The 20,235-nt window shown below is 41.0% G+C and overlaps 1 protein-coding gene across 1 annotated transcript in view; it reads left to right on the forward strand.

The window, feature by feature from the left end:
* Positions 1-226: 226 nt before the first annotated feature.
* Positions 227-20,235, forward strand: part of EPHA4 (EPH receptor A4) — a 154,276-nt gene continuing 134,267 nt past the window's right edge. The window contains exons 1-3 of the mRNA XM_030916812.1: positions 227-427; positions 3,822-3,889; positions 8,076-8,739. Coding sequence (XP_030772672.1) covers positions 337-427; positions 3,822-3,889; positions 8,076-8,739 — 823 coding nt within the window. The 5' untranslated portion in view covers positions 227-336. The remainder of the gene's footprint in view (positions 428-3,821; positions 3,890-8,075; positions 8,740-20,235) is intronic.

The following is a 20,235-nucleotide window of genomic DNA, read 5'->3' on the forward strand; positions in this document are numbered from 1 at the left end:
AGGGGCTCGACCTTCGAGGTGACGTGGGGGATTCCGCTGGCTCCCTCCGGCAGGAGGGGGCGGGGACCCGGCCGTGCTCGCCCCCTCGAGCCCCGGGAGACCTCGCGCCCCGCGGAGCCCGGAGGGGGCGGAACCCTGGGGCGGGCCCTACGCGGTGAAGGCGGGGCCTCGGCTGTCCTGTGTGCGCCGCCATTGGCCGCGGGCCCCGGACTGGCGGGCTCACGTCACCGGCCGGGCCCGCCCCCTTGGCAATGTCTTCAGCCCGCTGCTCTCCTAACTTAAGCATTTATTCCACTGGGATAGACGCGGCAGGAGCAGCGTTGGCACCGGCGAACCATGGCTGGGATTTTCTATTTCGCCCTCTTTTCGTGTCTCTTCGGGATTTGCGACGCTGTCACCGGTTCCAGGGTGTACCCCGCGAATGAAGGTAAGAGCGGGACGGCCTTTCTGTAGTCGGGGACAGCGAGGGGCCATCGCGGGTGAGGGGTCCTCAGGAGCGTAGGGCCAGGTAGTGCGGGGGGAGCCCGGCGTGAGCAGTGCGTCCCGATTCGGAAGAAGAGGGCCGAGGCGAGGGGATCGGCGAAGGGGCAGCGGGGAATTGCGGGGCAGCTTGCCCCGAGGCCGTGACCCGTGCACGCGGCGGGTCTGTCCAAGTTTGTAACGAAAGGCCAAAGTTTATCAGCATCCGCCGGCGAGGCCCGCTCGAGGCGCCCCGAGGGGATGCACGGGAGACAACGCTAGGATTTGAAAAAAAAAAAAAAAAATTAACAAGAACCACGTCCTCTCCGAAGCCAGCCCGGGGCGAGGGGAAAACGCAGCCTGGGGCACAGTGAAGGCTTGGTGCTCCTGGGTTCTAGCGAAAGCCTTTCGAGCTCTGCTTTCTGCAAAGTTTCCCGAGCCCTGCGCTTCTCGGGACCGGGCTGCGGGGCCTGCTCCGCAGCGCAGCGGTCGTGGCGCCGCTCGCCAGGCGCCAGTGACCTGGTTTCTAGCACCCGGAGTCAGACACCTTTCTCCTCACCAAGCCCAGCGCCCCGAGGGTGCCATTGCGGGCCTGAGGGGCCCGGGCTCTTCACCCCGCAGACTTGGGGAACCCGCGGGCAAGTTGAACGCAGTCGAGTTTTAGCTTTTCGCCCCAGAATTGCACACTGTTTAGAGCTAACGTGCGGGATCGACGGGACCCGTCTGGGTTGCTCAGTTTTCTGTGCATCCGTTCGGACGTGCTGGGAGGATTGTATGTGCCTGTGTGTCTGCTGTGTGTCTGTGTCGGGAGATGGGGCGGCGGGGGGGCGGGGGCGGTGATCATTTAGTTACTGAGAAACCCAGGGAGAGGCGAACGGTGTGTGTGTGTGTGTGTGTGTGCGCGCGCGCGCGCGCGCGCATGCATGTATGTGTGTGTGCATGTCTGCGTGTGTGTGCATGTCTGCGTGTGTGTGCCTGTGTGTGTGTGCGCGCGCGTGCAACTGCGTGTATGTAGGTGCGCGAATGCCTGCGTGGAAGCGGACGCGGAGGATTGTATGTCTGTTCGCAAATGTCCTGAGTGTGTGCGCGTGTGTTCGAGTGTATGCTCGTGCTGTGTTCCAGAGTATGCTCGTACATCGGCCTGCGTGCATCTAGTCTTACGTCTGTCTCTCATTCTTCTCCTTTCCGGCATCCATCTATCCATCCGTCCGTCCATCCGTCTATCCATCCGTCTCTGCATCCATCCATCTCTCCGTGCATCCATCCGTCCGTCTGTCCATGCATCCATCCATAATGCATCCAGCCATGTATCTGTCCGTCCGTCCATCCATCCGTCCCTCCATCCCATCCATCCATCCATCCACCCATTCATCCATCCATCCATCCACCTATCCATCCATCCTTTCATCTTACCATCTCTCCAGACATCCGTCCGTCCATCCCTGTGCAATCTGTCGTTTTCTCTGTTCCGAAGGAGGGAGCCAAAAACCAACTTAGCTCAGCCGGTACCCGGAGCTCTCCAGACGGAGGCTCTGAGAGATTTATACACCTGCCCACAGACGTCGCTTGGGAGGAAAGGGGCGCTCTCTCACCCTCTGGGTCTCCCCTATCCTTCCGACGTGGCTTCTGGTGGTTCTGGTGCCATCTCGGCCGCCGCCGCCCCTCGGTCCCTAGGCTTATTCATTCCCCTGAGCGGAATCGTTGATCCCGCGTTCTCCTGGCCACTTCACACACTTGTTAGGACGTCCCCTGAGACCTCTCTCGCCCCAGATGTAGAGACTGTTTTCAAAAATTTCTTTTTTTTTAACCCCTCCCCCCCCGCTTTTTTTTCTTTTAGGAGAAAAACTTGGGAGCCCAAGACAAAAAGGCGCTGAGAGCCCTAGGCTCCTGTTGAAGGGGAGGGAGGGATGTCTGTTCCCCTCTCCTCCCCCATCTCCCCCATCTCCCCCTTAAAAATTAATTCACTTTGTTGCTTTCTATTCCCATCACGTTTCCTTTTCTCCCCTTTACCCTCCCTTTCTACTCCCTCCCTTTTTTTGTAAATTGGGTCTTATTGTTTCCTTTGTGTCCCTAATCCACCTTACATAAATCCAAATGGATGTAGCGGGCCTTTCTCTAGGGACAGAGAGGAGAGAATGGTTGCGGTGGTGGGGGTGGGAGAGGGAAGGGGTGGGAACTCCTGGCGGGAGCGACCCAGGGAAGGCTCTACATTTTAAAATCATTAACAGACCCCAGGAATTCAGACTCCCCGGGAAAACTAGGGGAAAGAGACTGATTTTTAACTCCATTGACTTTGAGGTGTAATGAGAGGGAAAGTGGGCAGAATCCAGGGGCATAGGGGTAAGCTTGAGAGTTGGGGTGCGCATGAGCACGGAGGAAGGCTTCCCATTCCCACCCCTCCCCCAGCCTGAGGAGCCAGCCTGGCTGATCAAATTAATAACCCAGTGTTTTCCTTTGAGGTGGGCCTTTCGACACCCAAGACTGCAGATCTCGGTGGGAAAGAGAGGTTTTGAATTCATTGCGTCCTTTTGGATGTTCCCCTTACCTAGCGCTGTTCTAGCCTGAGCGGGGTACCGCAGTTCGGTAGGCTGTCCTCCCTTCCCCCCAAGCTTTGACGCACTCTTAGGTGTAGCACAAGCACACTAAAGCCGTTAAGCAGCACTCCATACCTAAAATTCAAGCCAGTGATTTCCTAGGGGTGGAAGACGAGTCTCTGATTGTTCCCAACACACCTTGAGAAAGAATACTTGAGGTACATTTGCATTCTGATTCTGCACGTCTGGCATTCCCTCTTTCTGAAACTTTGATATTTAAAAAAACAGCGGATACCATATTCATGGACTATTTACTTGGTTGTGGAGGGGAAAATGTTAGGGAGAGCCTTTTCCTGACCCTTTGGATAGGATACTTTCTGATAGAAGAGAGAATTCACTTGTGGCTCTGTCACCCTGATGAGTTATGTGGTCATCTGAAACTTGCAAAAACAAATAATTCTAGTGAATACCAGACAGAGATGAATGCAGATTTTGCTCTGGAGTGCAACTGCTCTACATAGATGTATTTATCTTTTTGAATTGTACTTCAGATTCTCTATTCATCCTTTTTAGAAAAATGAATCAAGTGAGTCCTAGGATGGAATTTTAAATGCTAAGCAAGTTAAATAAATAAGAACCTGCAGATTTAAAGAGGGGGAGAAGATCAAATGAGTAATGATTATTTACATAAGTGAGCCCAAGTTTACGTTTTGATCAGTGTTGGATATGCGCGCCCTCAGCACATATGGAAACGCTCAAGCAAATGGTTTTTGTGTTATTGGCTTTTTGCAATTGGAAATTAATCTATTTTTCTTTTTCTTTTTGCAGTTACCTTACTGGATTCCAGATCTGTTCAGGGAGAACTTGGGTGGATAGCAAGCCCTCTGGAAGGAGGGGTAAGTCCTGAGTTGCTCTCTGATCCAAAGGGTAAAAAAGGAGTGATTAGTAACTTTCTGAGAGTCCTAATGGCTTGATTCTTGTTGATTGTGGTGAGGGGGTCAGATTTCCGCTGTGGCCTATGAAGTGAATTACGCTTTGTTGGAGAAATCCTATACTCCCTTTGGATAGCTCTGTCATGGAAGAACTAGAAACCAAAAGGGCAGAAAGGGGTTTCAAAATTAGGAGACTGGTGGAGGCATAGACTTAGATGCCTATTTAAAACTAAAATACCGACAGGAAATATGATCCAGGGACCAAATTAGAATTTATACCTATTACTGTGCTGGCCGTGAAGTCCTGACAGGGTTAATTTAAGAGCAATTGTCCTGCTTCCAGATGAAAAAAAAGAATAAATAAAGATATGAGAGAGAAGACATTTCTAATTGTACCTTCATGAACTGCAGGAAGGCTCTGTACCTTGCTCTCACTCTTAAGTCAGCTGCTGTTCTCTTGCACACTGAGAGACAGTCATCTGAACTTATGTCAGAAAAACCCCAAGCTTGTGCATTAATGGTGCTAAATATGAAACGTTTAAGTGTCTGTAATCTTGAAGAATCTTTGAGGATTGAGTAGGCTGGATTATAAAGTCTGAAGAAAGCATCACTTCAGTTTCTTCTCAAATTTATAACACTTGTCATTACTGCCTCCATCTTACCAGGTCAATGACCACAGTCTCCTACTCCCCCTAAATAACCAGTCAGAATGAATCAGCTTTGGAGAGAAAACAGTACAACATGTAACTGACTTCTGCCAAACTGAAATAACTCTCGAATCCTTTCAAAATTAAACAAATCATCCTACCTTCACAGGCTTGATAGTTTTTGGCCGAGTCAACTGATTAAAAACAATGGGGGTGAAAGATGAGGAGTCTTTACTAGGCAAAAACTATAATTCTAGAACCTGGCGTGGGCTCCACACTGGTCTATTGAATAAAGAATGAAGGATTTTAAAATAAAGATTCATAGAGTCTGTTATCAAGGACATATTTCAGAACTAAGACCAAGCAAGAAAATAGTCATGAAAATGGAGAATTTTAGGCTGTCTTGTTGCAAACAAATTTTGTAATCCACCTGAAATAAAACAGATTGCCCTGTCTTCCTATTTTTCTGCCTGAACTTGACTGTCATTGGTTTGTTCTCTGCTGAAAAATTCTAGTCTGCCCTTAAAACCATCTTTTTAAAGGAGGGAGGAGTGATTGGCAGGCCTCTGGCAGTGTAGACAGGCTGTATTCACCACTGATTGCAGGCAATTGCCCTCATCCTTTGAATATGAAGAAAGGTACAGCTTTATCTTGGTGAGAGTCAGACTCATTGTTAATCCTATACCCTGGAAAGGTCACTGATTCAGGCGAGGCTTTCCCAGGCTATATGTACCAGGGATATTGCTTGGTAGGTTAAAATGTATTAGAACTGCTGGTAAAATTGAGAATGGAAAGTATCAGTACTTGTATTAATAAATTTAATCTGACTCATTTTTCTTACTGGCTGCTTTTAAGTTTGAAGAGAATATACATCTAATGAAATTTTGAACCTGACTTGACACATTTTAGGGTACAGTCCATAGTCTATCTAGTTTCTAGAAAGCTTTTATTGCAATTTAATATGCTGCAGACTTCTTCTTCTTCTTCTTCTTCTTCTTCTTCTTCTTCTTCTTCTTCTTCTTCTTCTTCTTCTTCTTCTTCTTCTTCTTCTTCTTCTTCTTCTTCTTCTTCTTCTTCTCCTTCTCCTCCTCCTCCTCCTCCTCCTCCTCCTCCTCCTCCAGAGCTGCTGAAAGAGCACCTGGTCACTTTTTCTAGACACAAAACTTATTTTGGTTGTCTTCAAGTCTATTTAAAACTATGCAGAGCTGATTGTATACAACCCAGTACTTTTAATGGGCTGGATATAGGCAGGTTTTTTTTTTTTCTTAAATATTAGGCATGTAACATTTTAAGCATTATTGTAAGATAAATGAAATTTTATTTGTATATAAAAGAATTAGTCATTGCAAAATACATAGTAGCCATTGAGAAATTGTGTCAAATTATAAAGTTTAATTAATCTCTAGATTTTATAATTGATGAGGACTTTTTCAGGCATAGAGCAAAGGGATGAATTGGATATCTATCAGTGAGGAATGGATTGATCGTCTTTAGAAAGTTCTTTCTAGCTGAGAGTAAAAGCATATGGAGTCTTGATCATTCTAAAATCTCTGCTTGCAGTTAGGACATTTAATGTCTTTATTCACTGTTAACTTGAGATAGTGATTTGGTCTGATAATGACATTTATTTCTTGTTGTTGTTATGTTTAAAAAGTAAAAAACAAACTTTATTTGACAATATCACCCAGGAAAATATAAATTAGAATCAGAGACAATCCATTGTTTGTCTGTAAGAACAACTAAGCAAGACATGAGAATTAGGGAAAGTGATGGCTCCTGATAACATCATTGTAGCAAAAAGCTACTTTCTTGGTAATATTCACTTACAAGAGTACATTGAGTTGCTGACACTGATTGTGAAATATAAAACTAAGGGAGGATTTGTCACTATTCCGGTGAATTGATCAATGTGGTTAGACAATTAAGTTCAGACTGAAAAGTTAATATTAGACCTGAATTATCCTGCATGAACTCTGTAGAGATAGTCTATGTGCCTTCATTGATAAATGTGTTTTTCCATATTCCCATTGTTCTGAGAAGAGAAGCATGCTGAGTAGGTTTTTTTGAAGACGGGAATCTATTTTTGGATTTACATGAATTTCCTAAAATAAGTAAATTACTGGTGATTTTATTGCTTACTGGATAAAAAGAAATTTTCATCACCACAGGGCACTTACCCCTCCTAGTTTCAACTTTTATAATGGTAGCAAATGAAAAGGATACAGAATTTTATGGCTTATGGTCCTTCACATAGTAACATTTCCATCCATTACGAGTTTTCCAGTGCATAGTTGGGAAACCCGTTAAAAGATGCATTAATGATTCTATGTACTTCATTGGACTGCATGGAGCTTTAAGTGGAGCTATCACAGAATACAATTTTTTAAAAAACGATCTTTTGTTCCTTCTAATTATATTCATACGTTTGTTAGATACTTCAGCTGATTTATAACAGATCTATATCAATGCGTTACTGTAGATGTTAATGAAAAATTTGAGGCTGCCTAGCAGTCTGGTAGGATCCCCAAAAGTTTTGCTGCTTTTAGGCTTATTTTAAAAAGCTATAATGACAGTGAAACGATTACTTCAGTCACAGTGAATTCTGCTGAATTCAAGTTGTCCCACCATTAGATTCTTTGTGTTAGGAAGTAGAATGCAAAGAAAATGGTACTCTCGCCTTTCATTTTCTTGGGCCTTCAGTTGTAAATACCACTTGCTATTTTATTTTTAATGTTCATGGAAGAGTTAGAAGCAAAGCATGTCTGTTTTCTAGTTTTGTTATTTGTCTATGTTTTAAAAAGGAGAACATGTACACATTTTTTCATTGAATACACACTCTTGAAAAGTTGTCTACTATTATAAATGATAGCATATTTGAGAAATCCAGCCATAAAATTTACTCCCTGTCTTCCTAGGATTACTGAAACCAGAATGGCGGGATTTTCTTTTCCCCTTTAAAGAGTAGCGAGGGTGCCAAAAAAATCAATTGCCTTTTTTTTTTTTTTTTTTTTTAAGGTATTAGAGCCCAAAGTTCTGACAGGAGCACTACTAATTAACTGATAATTGTCTTCTTTTGGCAAGCTCTACTCTTCCTGCCCTTAATTTGCAGGTCTCTGCTCAGTGGTTGAAACAATACACATACTAGTTTTTCATTTATGAGTAAATTTGAACTGTTGCCACTTGAAATTGTAGCTGTTGTAATAGGTGAATTTGAGGTTGTTGGACCACCACAAGGAACCGCTGAGAACTCACAAGCAGTAAATCCACCATTGCCTCTGGATTTCAGGCAAAAGATTGAAACAATTAAAAAACAAAAAAACACTTCCTCAATAAAATATTATCTTATCTCCCATAAGATCCTTTATTAGTGATGATTGGTGCTCAGTAGTTTGCTTCATTATTGAAAGGAAAATAATCAGGTGTCCTCTGAGAATAAAATGGGATTGACAAATCACTGCATGATGAAACTTTGTGGTTGATACATCTGCTTTGGATCTTTGCAGTGGGAGGAAGTGAGTATCATGGATGAAAAAAATACGCCAATCCGAACCTACCAAGTGTGCAATGTGATGGAACCCAGCCAGAATAACTGGCTACGAACTGATTGGATCACCCGAGAAGGGGCTCAGAGAGTATATATTGAGATTAAATTCACCTTGAGGGACTGCAATAGTCTTCCGGGCGTCATGGGGACTTGCAAGGAGACGTTTAACCTGTACTACTATGAATCAGACAACGACAAAGAGCGTTTCATCAGAGAGAACCAGTTTGTCAAAATTGACACCATTGCTGCTGATGAGAGCTTCACCCAAGTGGACATTGGTGACAGAATCATGAAGCTGAACACCGAGATCCGGGATGTAGGGCCATTAAGCAAAAAGGGGTTTTACCTGGCTTTTCAGGATGTGGGGGCCTGCATCGCCCTGGTATCAGTCCGTGTGTTCTATAAAAAGTGTCCACTCACAGTCCGCAATCTGGCCCAGTTTCCCGACACCATCACAGGGGCTGATACGTCTTCCCTGGTGGAAGTTCGAGGCTCCTGTGTCAACAACTCAGAAGAGAAGGATGTGCCAAAAATGTACTGTGGGGCAGATGGTGAATGGCTGGTACCCATTGGCAACTGTCTATGCAACGCTGGGCATGAGGAGCGGAGCGGAGAATGCCAAGGTAAGAGGGTCCATATTGTAGTTTTTTCACTGGGGCTTAGTGCAAGTAATTAAATCAGAGATGAGACTAAATGGAGTAAAGCCAGTAATTAGCAGCCCCTGTGGGATATGGTGGGACATAGGGGTCTAATGAGTAAGTGCTATAGCTCCAGGTGGCAAAGCTAAGACGTTTCTAATACTGACAAAATAAATGATGCTGGTGTAATCAGCAGAAAGCCAAACACATTTGCTAACAGGCACTTAGATCTGAACTGGCTTGATGCGCCCTCTGAAATGTAAATGAACAAGCTGAAGAAACAGCCTTGATTGATCCTTACTTAAGGAGGGCGGACACATTTTTGAGCCATAGTTTTCCTGTCTATGGACTTGGTAAAATGACAAAGATTGTAAATATCTCCCATCTTCTGCATATGTGCGTGAATGATCTAAATGTGAAATTAGGATTAAGTTGTTCCAGTTCCCGCCCACTGATTAAAATCGAGTGAAGAAAGTCCATTTTTTCTTTCTGCCTTGTGGACGGGTGGAGATGCGACCCAACAAAGTGGAGGCATTGCTTCAAGTACATTCTGTTCCCTGAGCACCCACTGATGGGTTCTCTAAATGAAATCAATCTTGATGAAAGACCTCTTTATTTCTCTTAGGAGGTGATAATAAAGCAAGCAAGAGTCTTCTTATTTGATCCGTGGTCAGAAGCAATAGCAAATTGGGTCACAATTTGCTATTGATTTCAGTTATTGAGTTTTTGAAGAAATCTATGTATTTTTATCATGTTAATTACTACTTACCGTATTACTAAGTGAATTTTTTTTTCTCACCTAAGGTTCAGTGTATGCAATTTATTCTTGCCTTATTACCCCTTCCTGACAGAATACTGGGGAGTGTATAAAGTCCCTTGCTTTACAGAAGCTTTGTATCTGAGTAAGAGATGAGAGTAATTCCTATTTATACAGATTGTTTGTCATGTATTTAATAAGACTTAAGACTGCCTTTTATTCCAAGTTTTTGTCTTGCTTGGTATTTGTTTTTATAATAGTAGTTATCAATAGTCTGCGGCTGCCAATCCTGTTATGGTTACTACTAAATAGTTAGAATGTAATTCTGTTCTCATCTATGAAACAATCAGATTTATCTTTTCTCTGGGTAATTGTTGAGCTGTAGATGGCATTGCCACATGGTTCATCTGATTTGGTGATTAAACAGCCTGAAATAACTGACTGCCAAACAATTTGTCTGGCATTTCAACCATCTTAATGACAGGGTGGGATTAACTATGGGGTAATTCACTTGATTGACTGAAAATCCAGTTATAACCTGAAGAAAATTGCGTTTTTGGTCATTTGGTATCATAAAGTTACGTGTTACTCCTTTCATAGTTTACACTTTTCTGAAGTGGCATTCCTGCTTAGTTATAGTATTTCTAGGAGTAACTAACAGTCAATGTTCTTTCATTTTGTTGTAAATAGAATAAAGAGTGGCTGTCTTTTCTGTTGATTCAGAGTTAAATTTTTTTTTAAAAAAGGAAAATATGTAAATTTAAAAGTTTACAAGTTGGAATTCAAGGATTTTTAAAATAGAGATTAATGCCTCGATTTTTTGTTTGCTCTCGACTTAGCAACTGCTAGATAAGCTGTACCGAATTGATACCCCAAAGTATATTCCGGTATTAATATAAGAAAATATGTGAGTGCATTGTTGCTGGCACCTAAATTACTATGATCATAGCAGGAACAGTGAAATGAGCAGGGCAATGACATGCCATCCCATTTTAGAGTAAATTATTCTGCCTTTTCCGTTTTGTAGGACAGGACCTGCACATCTTCACATGTCAAGATTCTTATATATATTTTAAGTAAAACAACACTGGCTTCCATTTTCTGCTAAAATGTTCATTCTCAGGGTTAGCACATCTTCGTGTATCTAATGTCATTGATTTTCAATTGTCACAGAGCCCAGTACCTCATACATTGCTACACTGTGAAACTCCTTGACATTTTTACAACCAAAATTAGAAAGAAAAGAGAAAAAGATGGTGGGGAAAGTGAATATAAAGGCAATTGAACATTTTTCTGGTTTGCTTTATGGAAATAGTCTTGGGGATCCAGTTAATCACGTGGTTCCTCGAAGGGGAGGAATTCAGGGTTTCAAATCTAGTCCACTTCCGAGCAAGCTGTTCCCAACATGAGGCCAGATATTTAACAGAAGAAGAAAGTGGATTGAGTCGTTTTTGAGAAACTTCAGTGTTTTCAGGCGTGTCGACCAAGTTTGTTTTTGTTTTGCTTTTATTTTTGTTTTTGTTATTTTGAATTTTTTTCCCTGTTAATAAAATGATTAACTCTTTCAAGACACTTTTTGCGCAAGACCTTGCACTTTGGTTGTTTGTTTCTATTATTGCCATGTGAAAATCTCTGATGAAGTTAGGTAAGAAAAAACTTGAATGACAAAGGATTCCAAGCTTGAGTGGGACTTTTAAAAGATGACTTGAGACACTAAAAGTCTTGGGAGTAATAAAAATGGTTGGTCCTATCCTTGATATCGTGACAGGCATCAAGAGTAGCACCCAGGCACAATGGAAAGAATATAGAGACAAGGAAAGATGTATGAATTTGGTCACTTAGCTAGATGACCTTGAGCATGTTTCTTAAGCCCTGTGAACCTTGGTTTGTTCATCCATAAAATGGGATGATAATAGTTACATTTAGTTTACAGACTTGCGATGAGGACTTGGGGTTGTAAGATTGGTAAAAGTCACCTCATAGACCATGCAACAACTTGATACTAGCATTTCTGTTGTCATTGTGCTCTTCCCAAGGTCATAGCTGTTGACTTTTAAGAGTGTTGAGTTGAAATAGTAAAAGGAAAATCCCTGACCACTCCTTGACATCAAGGCTAAAGACAGGAAGCATCTCCCTCCTTTGCCCTGACAAATAATAATATACATTTTCACACTTCGTATTGCAAATATTATTTGGAGGATGTCATTTTTTTTTCCTTGTTGGTAGGAAAGATAACTTTCCTTTGAACAAGAGAAAAGTGACTTGTGGGTAGGACAAGAAAGAGGGTGTAAAGAAAGCTTAAGAAGGAATATAAAGGAAAACTGGCCAAGTCTTCAGAACTCTGGCAGCAGGTTCCTCCCCAATTGTCTTTTCAATGGTTCTACTGTGGCAGGACAAATAGAAGAACAGGTGAAAGGTCACCTACTTCCTCATCCATCTTCCTTGGGGTCCGGGAGGTCAGAGCGAAGATTGATTAAGATCTTAAATGTTTGACAAAGGATCCTTGGGCAAAAATGGGCAGGGCGGGCGGGGGCCTGGGGTGTACTGTTGTTTGACTCTAACCCTGATCATCCACTGGAATTGTCAAAGGACCTTGGGGACAGAACTACACTTCCTCTTGCAGTTCCTACCCCCAGCAGTACATGCTAATGGAGAGGAAGGATGAGGGCAGGGGGATGGTGGGTTTGCCCTCTGAAGCAGCTGCAAGTTCATTCTTCTCTTGAATAACATTTTCTGAAATGATTTGGCTTGGTCTCAGTAGAACAACAATGTGTGTGAGCTCCTTACCCATCTTCTCAAGGAGAATGTATCCCAGGAGTTAGCAGCCCTTTGAACTTGCCTAGTGATTGGATGCAGAGGATAATATAATTATTCTAGTTAGTCCTGCTTCCAGGCCACATCAGACTGTTGGAAAAAGGAAACAAAATCCACTTCAGACATCTCCTTCCGGACAGACACACCCCTAATGAAGAAGTGTTCCAGATGTTTTACAGGACTGTTTTCATTACTTTAGAAATATTAAGCAGAAGGAAGAGAGGAAAATATTCTATTAAATTTTTAAAATTTATTTTTATTATTTGTTTTTTAATATAAGAGATGAGGTCTCACTATATTTCCTAGGCTGGTCTTGAACTCCTGGCCTCAAGTGATCCTCCTACCTCAGCGTCTCAAAGTGCTGGGATTACAAGGTGTGAGCTACCACACCCAGCCAAAAATATTCTCTGTTAGCTTATTTTTTGCCTAATTAAAAAGCTGAAAAATGAAAGGACAGCTCCAGATTTTCTCTTTGGGAAATATTAATCAGCACTTTTCAGAGCATACCTGTAAAAATAATACCAATAAAAAGAAAATATTATTTTGAAGTCACTCTTAAGGCCAAATAATTACAACTATGACAAAATTAAGCTAGGTAAGAATCACGCCTTGCTGAAGTATACAATTTTGTTGTATATTGAAGTCATCAATATTAAAATGTGTTCATATCAACTAAAGGTATCATATTAAAAGCTTTTAAAAGAAAGAACAAGATAGAAATGTTCTAATGGTTTTAAAATAAACAGACTTGTGCTCTGAAAAGACGAAGAGAGCTATGTCAAAAAACTGATTACTTTTTTTTTCTCAAATATGCTATAGAAGGAGCTAGGAGAAAGAAGTAATGGAAAGGAAGTATTTAAAATCTAGTTCACAGAGATGCTGCTTCATATCCTTTGCACTGTTGAAATTTTTCCTCTACCTTTGAATCATGTCATTAAGAATCAATTGCTTGAATCACATGGCTGCTTTTATCTCTGTCTTTGAAGCATGGCTGTGATCTTTGAAAAATGTAATTCTTTATCTATAAGAAGAGCAGCATTTAATTATTGTCCTTTTTCTGTTATGCTTTTTTTTTCCTCTTTGTGTGACCAGGCTGCCTTTTGTGAGTGTGAATCACGCAATAGTCTCTATTTGGGGTTCACCAAAGCATCGCATAGGAATTATCTCAGTTAGGGATTTTTGAATATGGTATTCAAGAGTTGATGACTTATTTTAGTCTAACTGAGCTTCTTTGTATCTTTCAGAAATGAATTAAGACATAATTATTCTATTAAGATTTGAGCCTCTAAGAAAAAGCCTTATTGAGTGGTTTGTCAGTCACTGCTGTGCAAAGCAGAGGTGGTCATAATATAAGTTTGACTTTCACATAACTGAACTTTACTACTTAATGAGGGGGGAAGGATAATTGGTAAATTTAACATTGGCAAAGGACTGAATGCTTGTCAGATAAACTTCTCGTATAGAATTACATGAAGTAAAAATTGTAAGTCTTCCACTCCCTGCCCACACACACACACACACACACCCCCACACCCACCATACATACACACACGCAATGTTCAAAAGCTTACATTTTACAAGTTACCATTTTTCACAATTTGGCAGGCAACTCAAATATAGCCATATACATGTATTTTTAAAATAATAGATGGAATCATCCTTGTAATTGTCATCCTGTTTTAATGATGCTTGACTGTCATAGATATCACTGTATATTAGAGAATATAGCTTTTCTCAATTCTCCTTCATTGAAGATTAATATTCTGTAGTATAAGTATGCCATGCTTTATTTGATCTTTTCCTTATTGGTAGATATCTAGGTTATTTCAGTATTTCCTGGTAATATTTTTAAACTAACACTTTAATTTGTAATCATATATGTATGTTTTTGTTAAAACATTGAATGATTAACATTGCTTTGTTATTTTTCTGCCTTTATCTTGGACATATGAATTGAGGAGAACTTCCTTATGAGAATGTCAGTGGGGGGAGCATTAGGCGTAACCAGAGTAGTAACATCAGTGATGAGTATGGAACATATGGTGTTTCATTAAATGTCCATTGAATGAATGAATGACTGAATGTATAAGAAATAGCGGCCTGTTTCACATATAACAAATATTTGGTGGAGTTAGGTTTCATGGAGTCAACATGATATATTAAAATCTTTGCATGCGACTAATGTATTAATGAGGTCCTTGTCCATGATTTCTACTCAATTTGGTCCTTTTTAAATCATGTTTATGAATCTTCTTTACATCTACACCTTCAAAATTCTCTGCAGCACATGAAGTGAACATACAGTTAGCACAAAATGGCCAGTACCTGCCTTTGGAGTTGAGCCACTTCATCAGATGTGCAATTGTAGACACTAACTTAGCTTCCCTAAACTTGAGTTCATATTTGCAAATTGGTGGCAATAATATATTATTATATATGACACACATATGTGCATGAATGTATGAAGGGCCTGGCACAGTGCTTAGAATCATTAAAATGCTTAGAAAGTGAGAATTGTTACTCTTATTTTTATTGTTGTTAGATAGAAATATGGTGACAATATGGGCTGTTTGATCAATCCAACAAATAAACCATTTCATTTAGGTTCCAGAGTAGAGAGTTTGTTTGTTTGGTTTTGATCTTTTGAGGAGACAATGGTGACAAATACAGGGAAGAGTGAAGGGATGGTACCAAATGGCTGCCCTTGTCTACATTGATCCAATCCTCTGTGCCCCAAGTCACTGTTGTCCTCAATGTGGTCCAGCTATGTTCCCCAAGACCCTTTCATGTGCTCTGCAAGGTCAAAACTTTCTTAATAACACTAAGATGTTATTTGCCTTTGTTTCTAATTCTCTCGTGAGTGAACAGTGGAGTTTTCTAGAAGCTAACTGATGTATGATAATGTTATTAAGTTGAATACAGAAACAAATATAGTGATCCCCTTTAACTTTGGGGGATATTTCCAAGACCCTCAATAGATGCTGAAAGCTCAAATAGTACCAAACCCTTATACACTATGTTTTTTCCTATACATATGTACCTATGCTAAAGTTTAAGCTATAAATGAAGCACAGTAAGAGAATGCCAACAACAATAATAAAATAGAACAATTATAACAATATATTTTAATAAAAATTATGTGCATATAGCCTCCATCGTTTTTTCTATCCCTGTCTCAAAAATGTCTTACTGTACTGTACCTTTGGTAGGCAAAACCACAGAAAGCCAAGTCATGGGAATGATGAGACTACTGTGAAAGAATCTGATTGTCCTCTATTAAGCCAGACATTCAAGAAACATGAAAAAAAAAAAAAAAAAGTAGCGGCTGGGCGCAGTGGCTCACGCCTGTAATCCCAACACTTTGGGAGGCCGAGGCAGGTGGATCATGAGGTCAGGAGTTTAAGACCAGCCTGGCCAATATGGTAAAACCCCATCTCTACTGAAAAAAAAAAAAAAAAAAAAAAATTAGCTGGGCGTGGTGGCGTGAGCTTTTAGTTCCAGCTTCTCCGGAGGCTGAGCCAGGAGAATCGTTTGAACTCGGAAGGTGGAGGTTGGTTGTAGTGAACCAAGATCTCACCACTTCACTCCAGCCTGGGCGATAGAGCAAGACTGTCAAAAAAGAAGGAAGGAAGGAAGGAAGGAAGGAAGGAAGGAAGGAAGGAAGGAAGGAAGGAAGGAAGGAAGGAAGGAAGGAAGGAAGGAAGGAAGGAAGGAAGGAAGGAAGGAAGGAAGGAAGGAAGGAAGGAAGGGAGGGAGGGAGGGAGGGAAGGAAGGAAGGAAGGAAGGAAGGAAGGAAGGAAGGAAGGAAGGAAAGAGAGAAGGAAGTAAAACAATGTCACTTTTCTCACTAAGTTTACTTTTGTTTTGGGCAACAGTGTTTAAAATATGCTATTTGTGTTAACATGTAATGAGTTAATTATTGTTATTTTTCAAAGAATTTGAAATAATTTAAAACTTCAGTTTTCAGTTTCAATTTGTATTGGTAAATATTAGTAGTTATAACTCACACACATGAAAACATTATTGATAATTTTTGAGAGTGTAAGGTAAGGAGGTTCCGAGGCTAAAAAGATTGAGAACCACTGCATCTAGTTCATCACCTTTTGGAAGGTAACATAGACTGCATTTCTGCAGGTCATGGAGAGGCTTTAAAAATGAAAACGAAATCAGAAAGCTCTGAAAACTTTTTCACAATCTAGGAGACTTAGGTAGTTTAGAAGAATGACATTTTATTTACTCAACCCTCTAGACGTTTCTATAAAATTAGGCAGCAATTTATAGCTCTTGGCTTTTTAAAAAGTGGTTATCTGTGTCCAATAACATGGCTCAGTGCTCCCTTCAGTTTTACTGTGCTTGTGAGAAGGAATGATTAAAGAAGGCCTCAGCTGTCCCCTGGACCCTGAGAAACTCTATCTTTTTCACTTAAGGCATAAAAGCTTTCTCCCTGAATCCCATTACAGCTGGTACCCCTGAGCTGTTTTGGGGAGGAGAACAGGTGAGGTCACTTGGTTTTGTGATCTGGAGGGTAATTAAGAATCCCATGACTAAATGAACATTTGATGAATATTCAGGGTCTATTTCTTTTTCCTGGGAAACACACATGTTGGTACTGCTTACAACTCCCTTTGGAGACCCCAGCCTTTTCTGGGTGAATGCAGGTCGTCAGCTGTCTGCCCAGCCCTGCAGTTCCAGGCAGCAGATTCTTCATTTGCATATTCTGTATTCGCCCTCACGCAAAACAGCACACCCATTTCCCCCTTTCACAAAGGCAATGAGGGCTTCCTTTGGAAACCCCAGCCAAAATCTCCTTCTGTTTACGCAGAGCCCAATGATTTAGACACCATGCAAATTAATTCGGTTTTGATTTGAATGCTTCCAGAGATCAGGGGTACGAGGCAAAGAGGAGACTATTTGCACAGTGCTCTTTGTATGCACCCTCTGCCCCCAGTGTGGCTGGCTGTCACTCTCCGGCCCCCCTGCCCCATGCTAAATAACCCAAGTCCCTGCTGCTCATTTCATTTTGACCTTTGGAAAAGGAACCCAGCCTGGGTGAATCCCTTGGCTTGTCTGTTTAATGACAGCTTCAGCTGGAATCTTGCTGTTCTTTCTGAGGTGGGAGGGGATGGCACTATTCAGATTATGCTAGGAATGTTCAGAAGTGTCCCAACAAAGCACTTTAAAAAATTGTAAAGTAAGAAGATACAATTCTTTGAAAAAGAATGGTCAGAGCTCAGGAAGTTCGGAAAATAGGCTTTAGGTCACTAATGGGCTGGAGTCCATTCACGCCATCAATGAGTACATATTTAAAATCTATGATGTACAAATCACCACTGAGATTTTCGTCTGTGTTTCTTCATCTATGAATGAATACATCAATCTTCATACCTAGAATCACAATTTAAATTTCATATTTTCACTTATGTCCCCAGATAAAATTCTTTAAAATGTGTATGGACTATAATTCTGTTCCTTATTATATTTGTGGATTCACTTTTGGTTGAATATTGTCTTTTGTTTCTATCTCCCTCCTCCCCACTCCCTCCACTGTCTCCATATTTACTTATTTTTTAACCTTAGCTGTATTCCTTTTAGAAAGGGAAGGCAAGCGTACTGCATATTTTACCCAACAAACTTAACCTCGGGTTGAAACCAGCACTATCTTCTGAAAAGCCATGATCATATAGGCATTCTATAAACTAGAGGAAGCGGACTTTGTATGAAATGTTTTTGAAGTTCAATTAGATTTGAGTTCAAACTAATTTCACAGAGCAGAAAACGGGCATAGCTGGACGTTGCAGTGTAATTAAGTAAAAGCAAGGTCAGTTAAAACAGCAACTAAATGTGGAAGAGCTTTGGTTTTGCTCCACGTGGTCTGACAAAGTTTGATGATGCTGTTCAAAGTCCATTTGGGATGGATTATTAGGATTAAAGAGCAGCAGAATGCTCTGTACGTGGTGTGTTCCCTGGTGTCATTAGTGGATGGGAAAATTCAGCTGCTTATCTGGCTCTTGTTTCTCGGGATGGATTTAAACAGACCCACACTTCTCAAAGGTGATCTTACTAACCTCTTCTTAATAAGTTACAGATCTCAAATTGCTCAAAATCCTTAAAATACCATTTGAAGTAAGTTGATTGATAATTATCATTTCCCTTCCGTTTACAGATATTTTCTGCACCAGTACAAAGCTGTGGTACAGTTTCTTAATTACCCAGATAATCCTGTTTGCTTGTATTTTTAAACTATGAAGTGCTGGGTAATTATTCAATTCTTAATAGAAGGCAAATGGCAATGTAAACAATAATTAGGATGTTAGACAGACTAATGCGCTTCAAAGCAAATTGGATTTTTTTCATACTGTTCAGCGTGAAGTCCCATAAAGCTAACAATTTAGAAGCAAGGCGAAAAAGGTTCCATGTTGTTCATATTTTATGGCGTTATCTCTTCATGGCTTGTTTCTGTGAATAGCAGTTTGCCCCAATGAAGCTGCCTGTGCCCAAGCCAAATGTTTCTATAACAATCGCTTCCCTGCTGTTTGACATTTGGCTATGTTCTCCCAGGGCTCCAGATTGGGCCTTTGTCTGCTTCAGAGCTGAGAGGTCAGAGGTTAACAGAATACTGATTTCCTCCCATAATACCATGGCAGGTAAATATGGGCCAACCTCATGATCAGTTAAGACTCGGCTCAGTTAGGAATGCTTTTTCTCTTGGGCTTTTGTCCTTAAGAACTTCCCTGATTTAAGACTTCACCTTTCCCAGCTATTGCCTTCCACAGTGGATTCTTCATTAGGATTGCAGCCATCTCTTTTATGTGACTTCTTCCTTTAATAACCATTCACAACTAGCAATATATCCCCAGAAATACCTGACCTGAAAAATACGAGCAAATCATTGCTTTTGATGAATTAATTTTACAAACTGAAGATGGTAATACTTTGCAATCTTTAGGCTCTTAATTATGTCTTGTAGTCTTATCTCTACTCTGTGTTTCATTGGTGAAATAATAAACTGATAACAAAGGCAGTAAACCAAGATACTTTTATAATGTGGCAATTCCCCAACCCCTCCTTTTTCTTGTCTAGCCTCATGATGTGTTTGCCAGTTAGAGGTGCAATTAAAGGAACAATCAGTTTTATTTTCCATTTTCATCACTTATGGAGAGGCCCAAGTATTCATCAGTATCAATGTTATTAATGTTTTACATCAATTTAATTATATCAGCCTTAATTTTTCTCCCAGAGATTAATGTTACTCAATAGGTTGCATCCTGCTTGGTTACGATGCATTCACAGACTTTAGACATTGAAAATACATTTCAAACTTTCAAATTTCTCGATCAAAATTCATCAGTTAATTTTAGGACATCTTTTTACACATGAGCTATCCAGTTTGTGTTTGGCTGACCTCTCTTGCTTTGCACTGTGAACTTGAGGCTTGGATTCTTTTGTTTTCAGATTTAAGTGTTTGAAAAAGACATCTCCACTTTGAAAACCAGTTTCCTTTAGAAGTTTCCAGCTTGGCAATGGCTGAAGCAGCCCCAGGCAAATAAGCATGTTAAAAGAATGGATCAATACCTTTCTGGCTCCTTTACCCTCCTCGCTCTCTTCCAAGGGAGAAGAGTTTTGAAGAACCCTGGGAGGCCCTTGATAGAGGTGCCAGGAGGCTTCAAGAGGACTGTCAGTAGCCCAAGTGGGCAACATTGACAGCTTGATCTACTGCCCAGACTGCTTCTCCACTGGCCATTTGAAAATGGATGCAAGAGGAATTGACAGCTTCAGGAAAGCTTTAGCAGTTCATGTAATTATGGAGAGGATTAGAAGAAAAGTGTTGGGTGAAGTAAGAGAACAATACAAGGGCGCTAGTTGACTGAATTCACCTTTAGCTGTTAGGGCACTCCATTTTATAATATTTA

The sequence above is a fragment of the Rhinopithecus roxellana genome, chromosome 14 (assembly GCF_007565055.1).
Source record: "Rhinopithecus roxellana isolate Shanxi Qingling chromosome 14, ASM756505v1, whole genome shotgun sequence".
Taxonomy (NCBI): Eukaryota; Metazoa; Chordata; class Mammalia; order Primates; family Cercopithecidae; genus Rhinopithecus; species Rhinopithecus roxellana.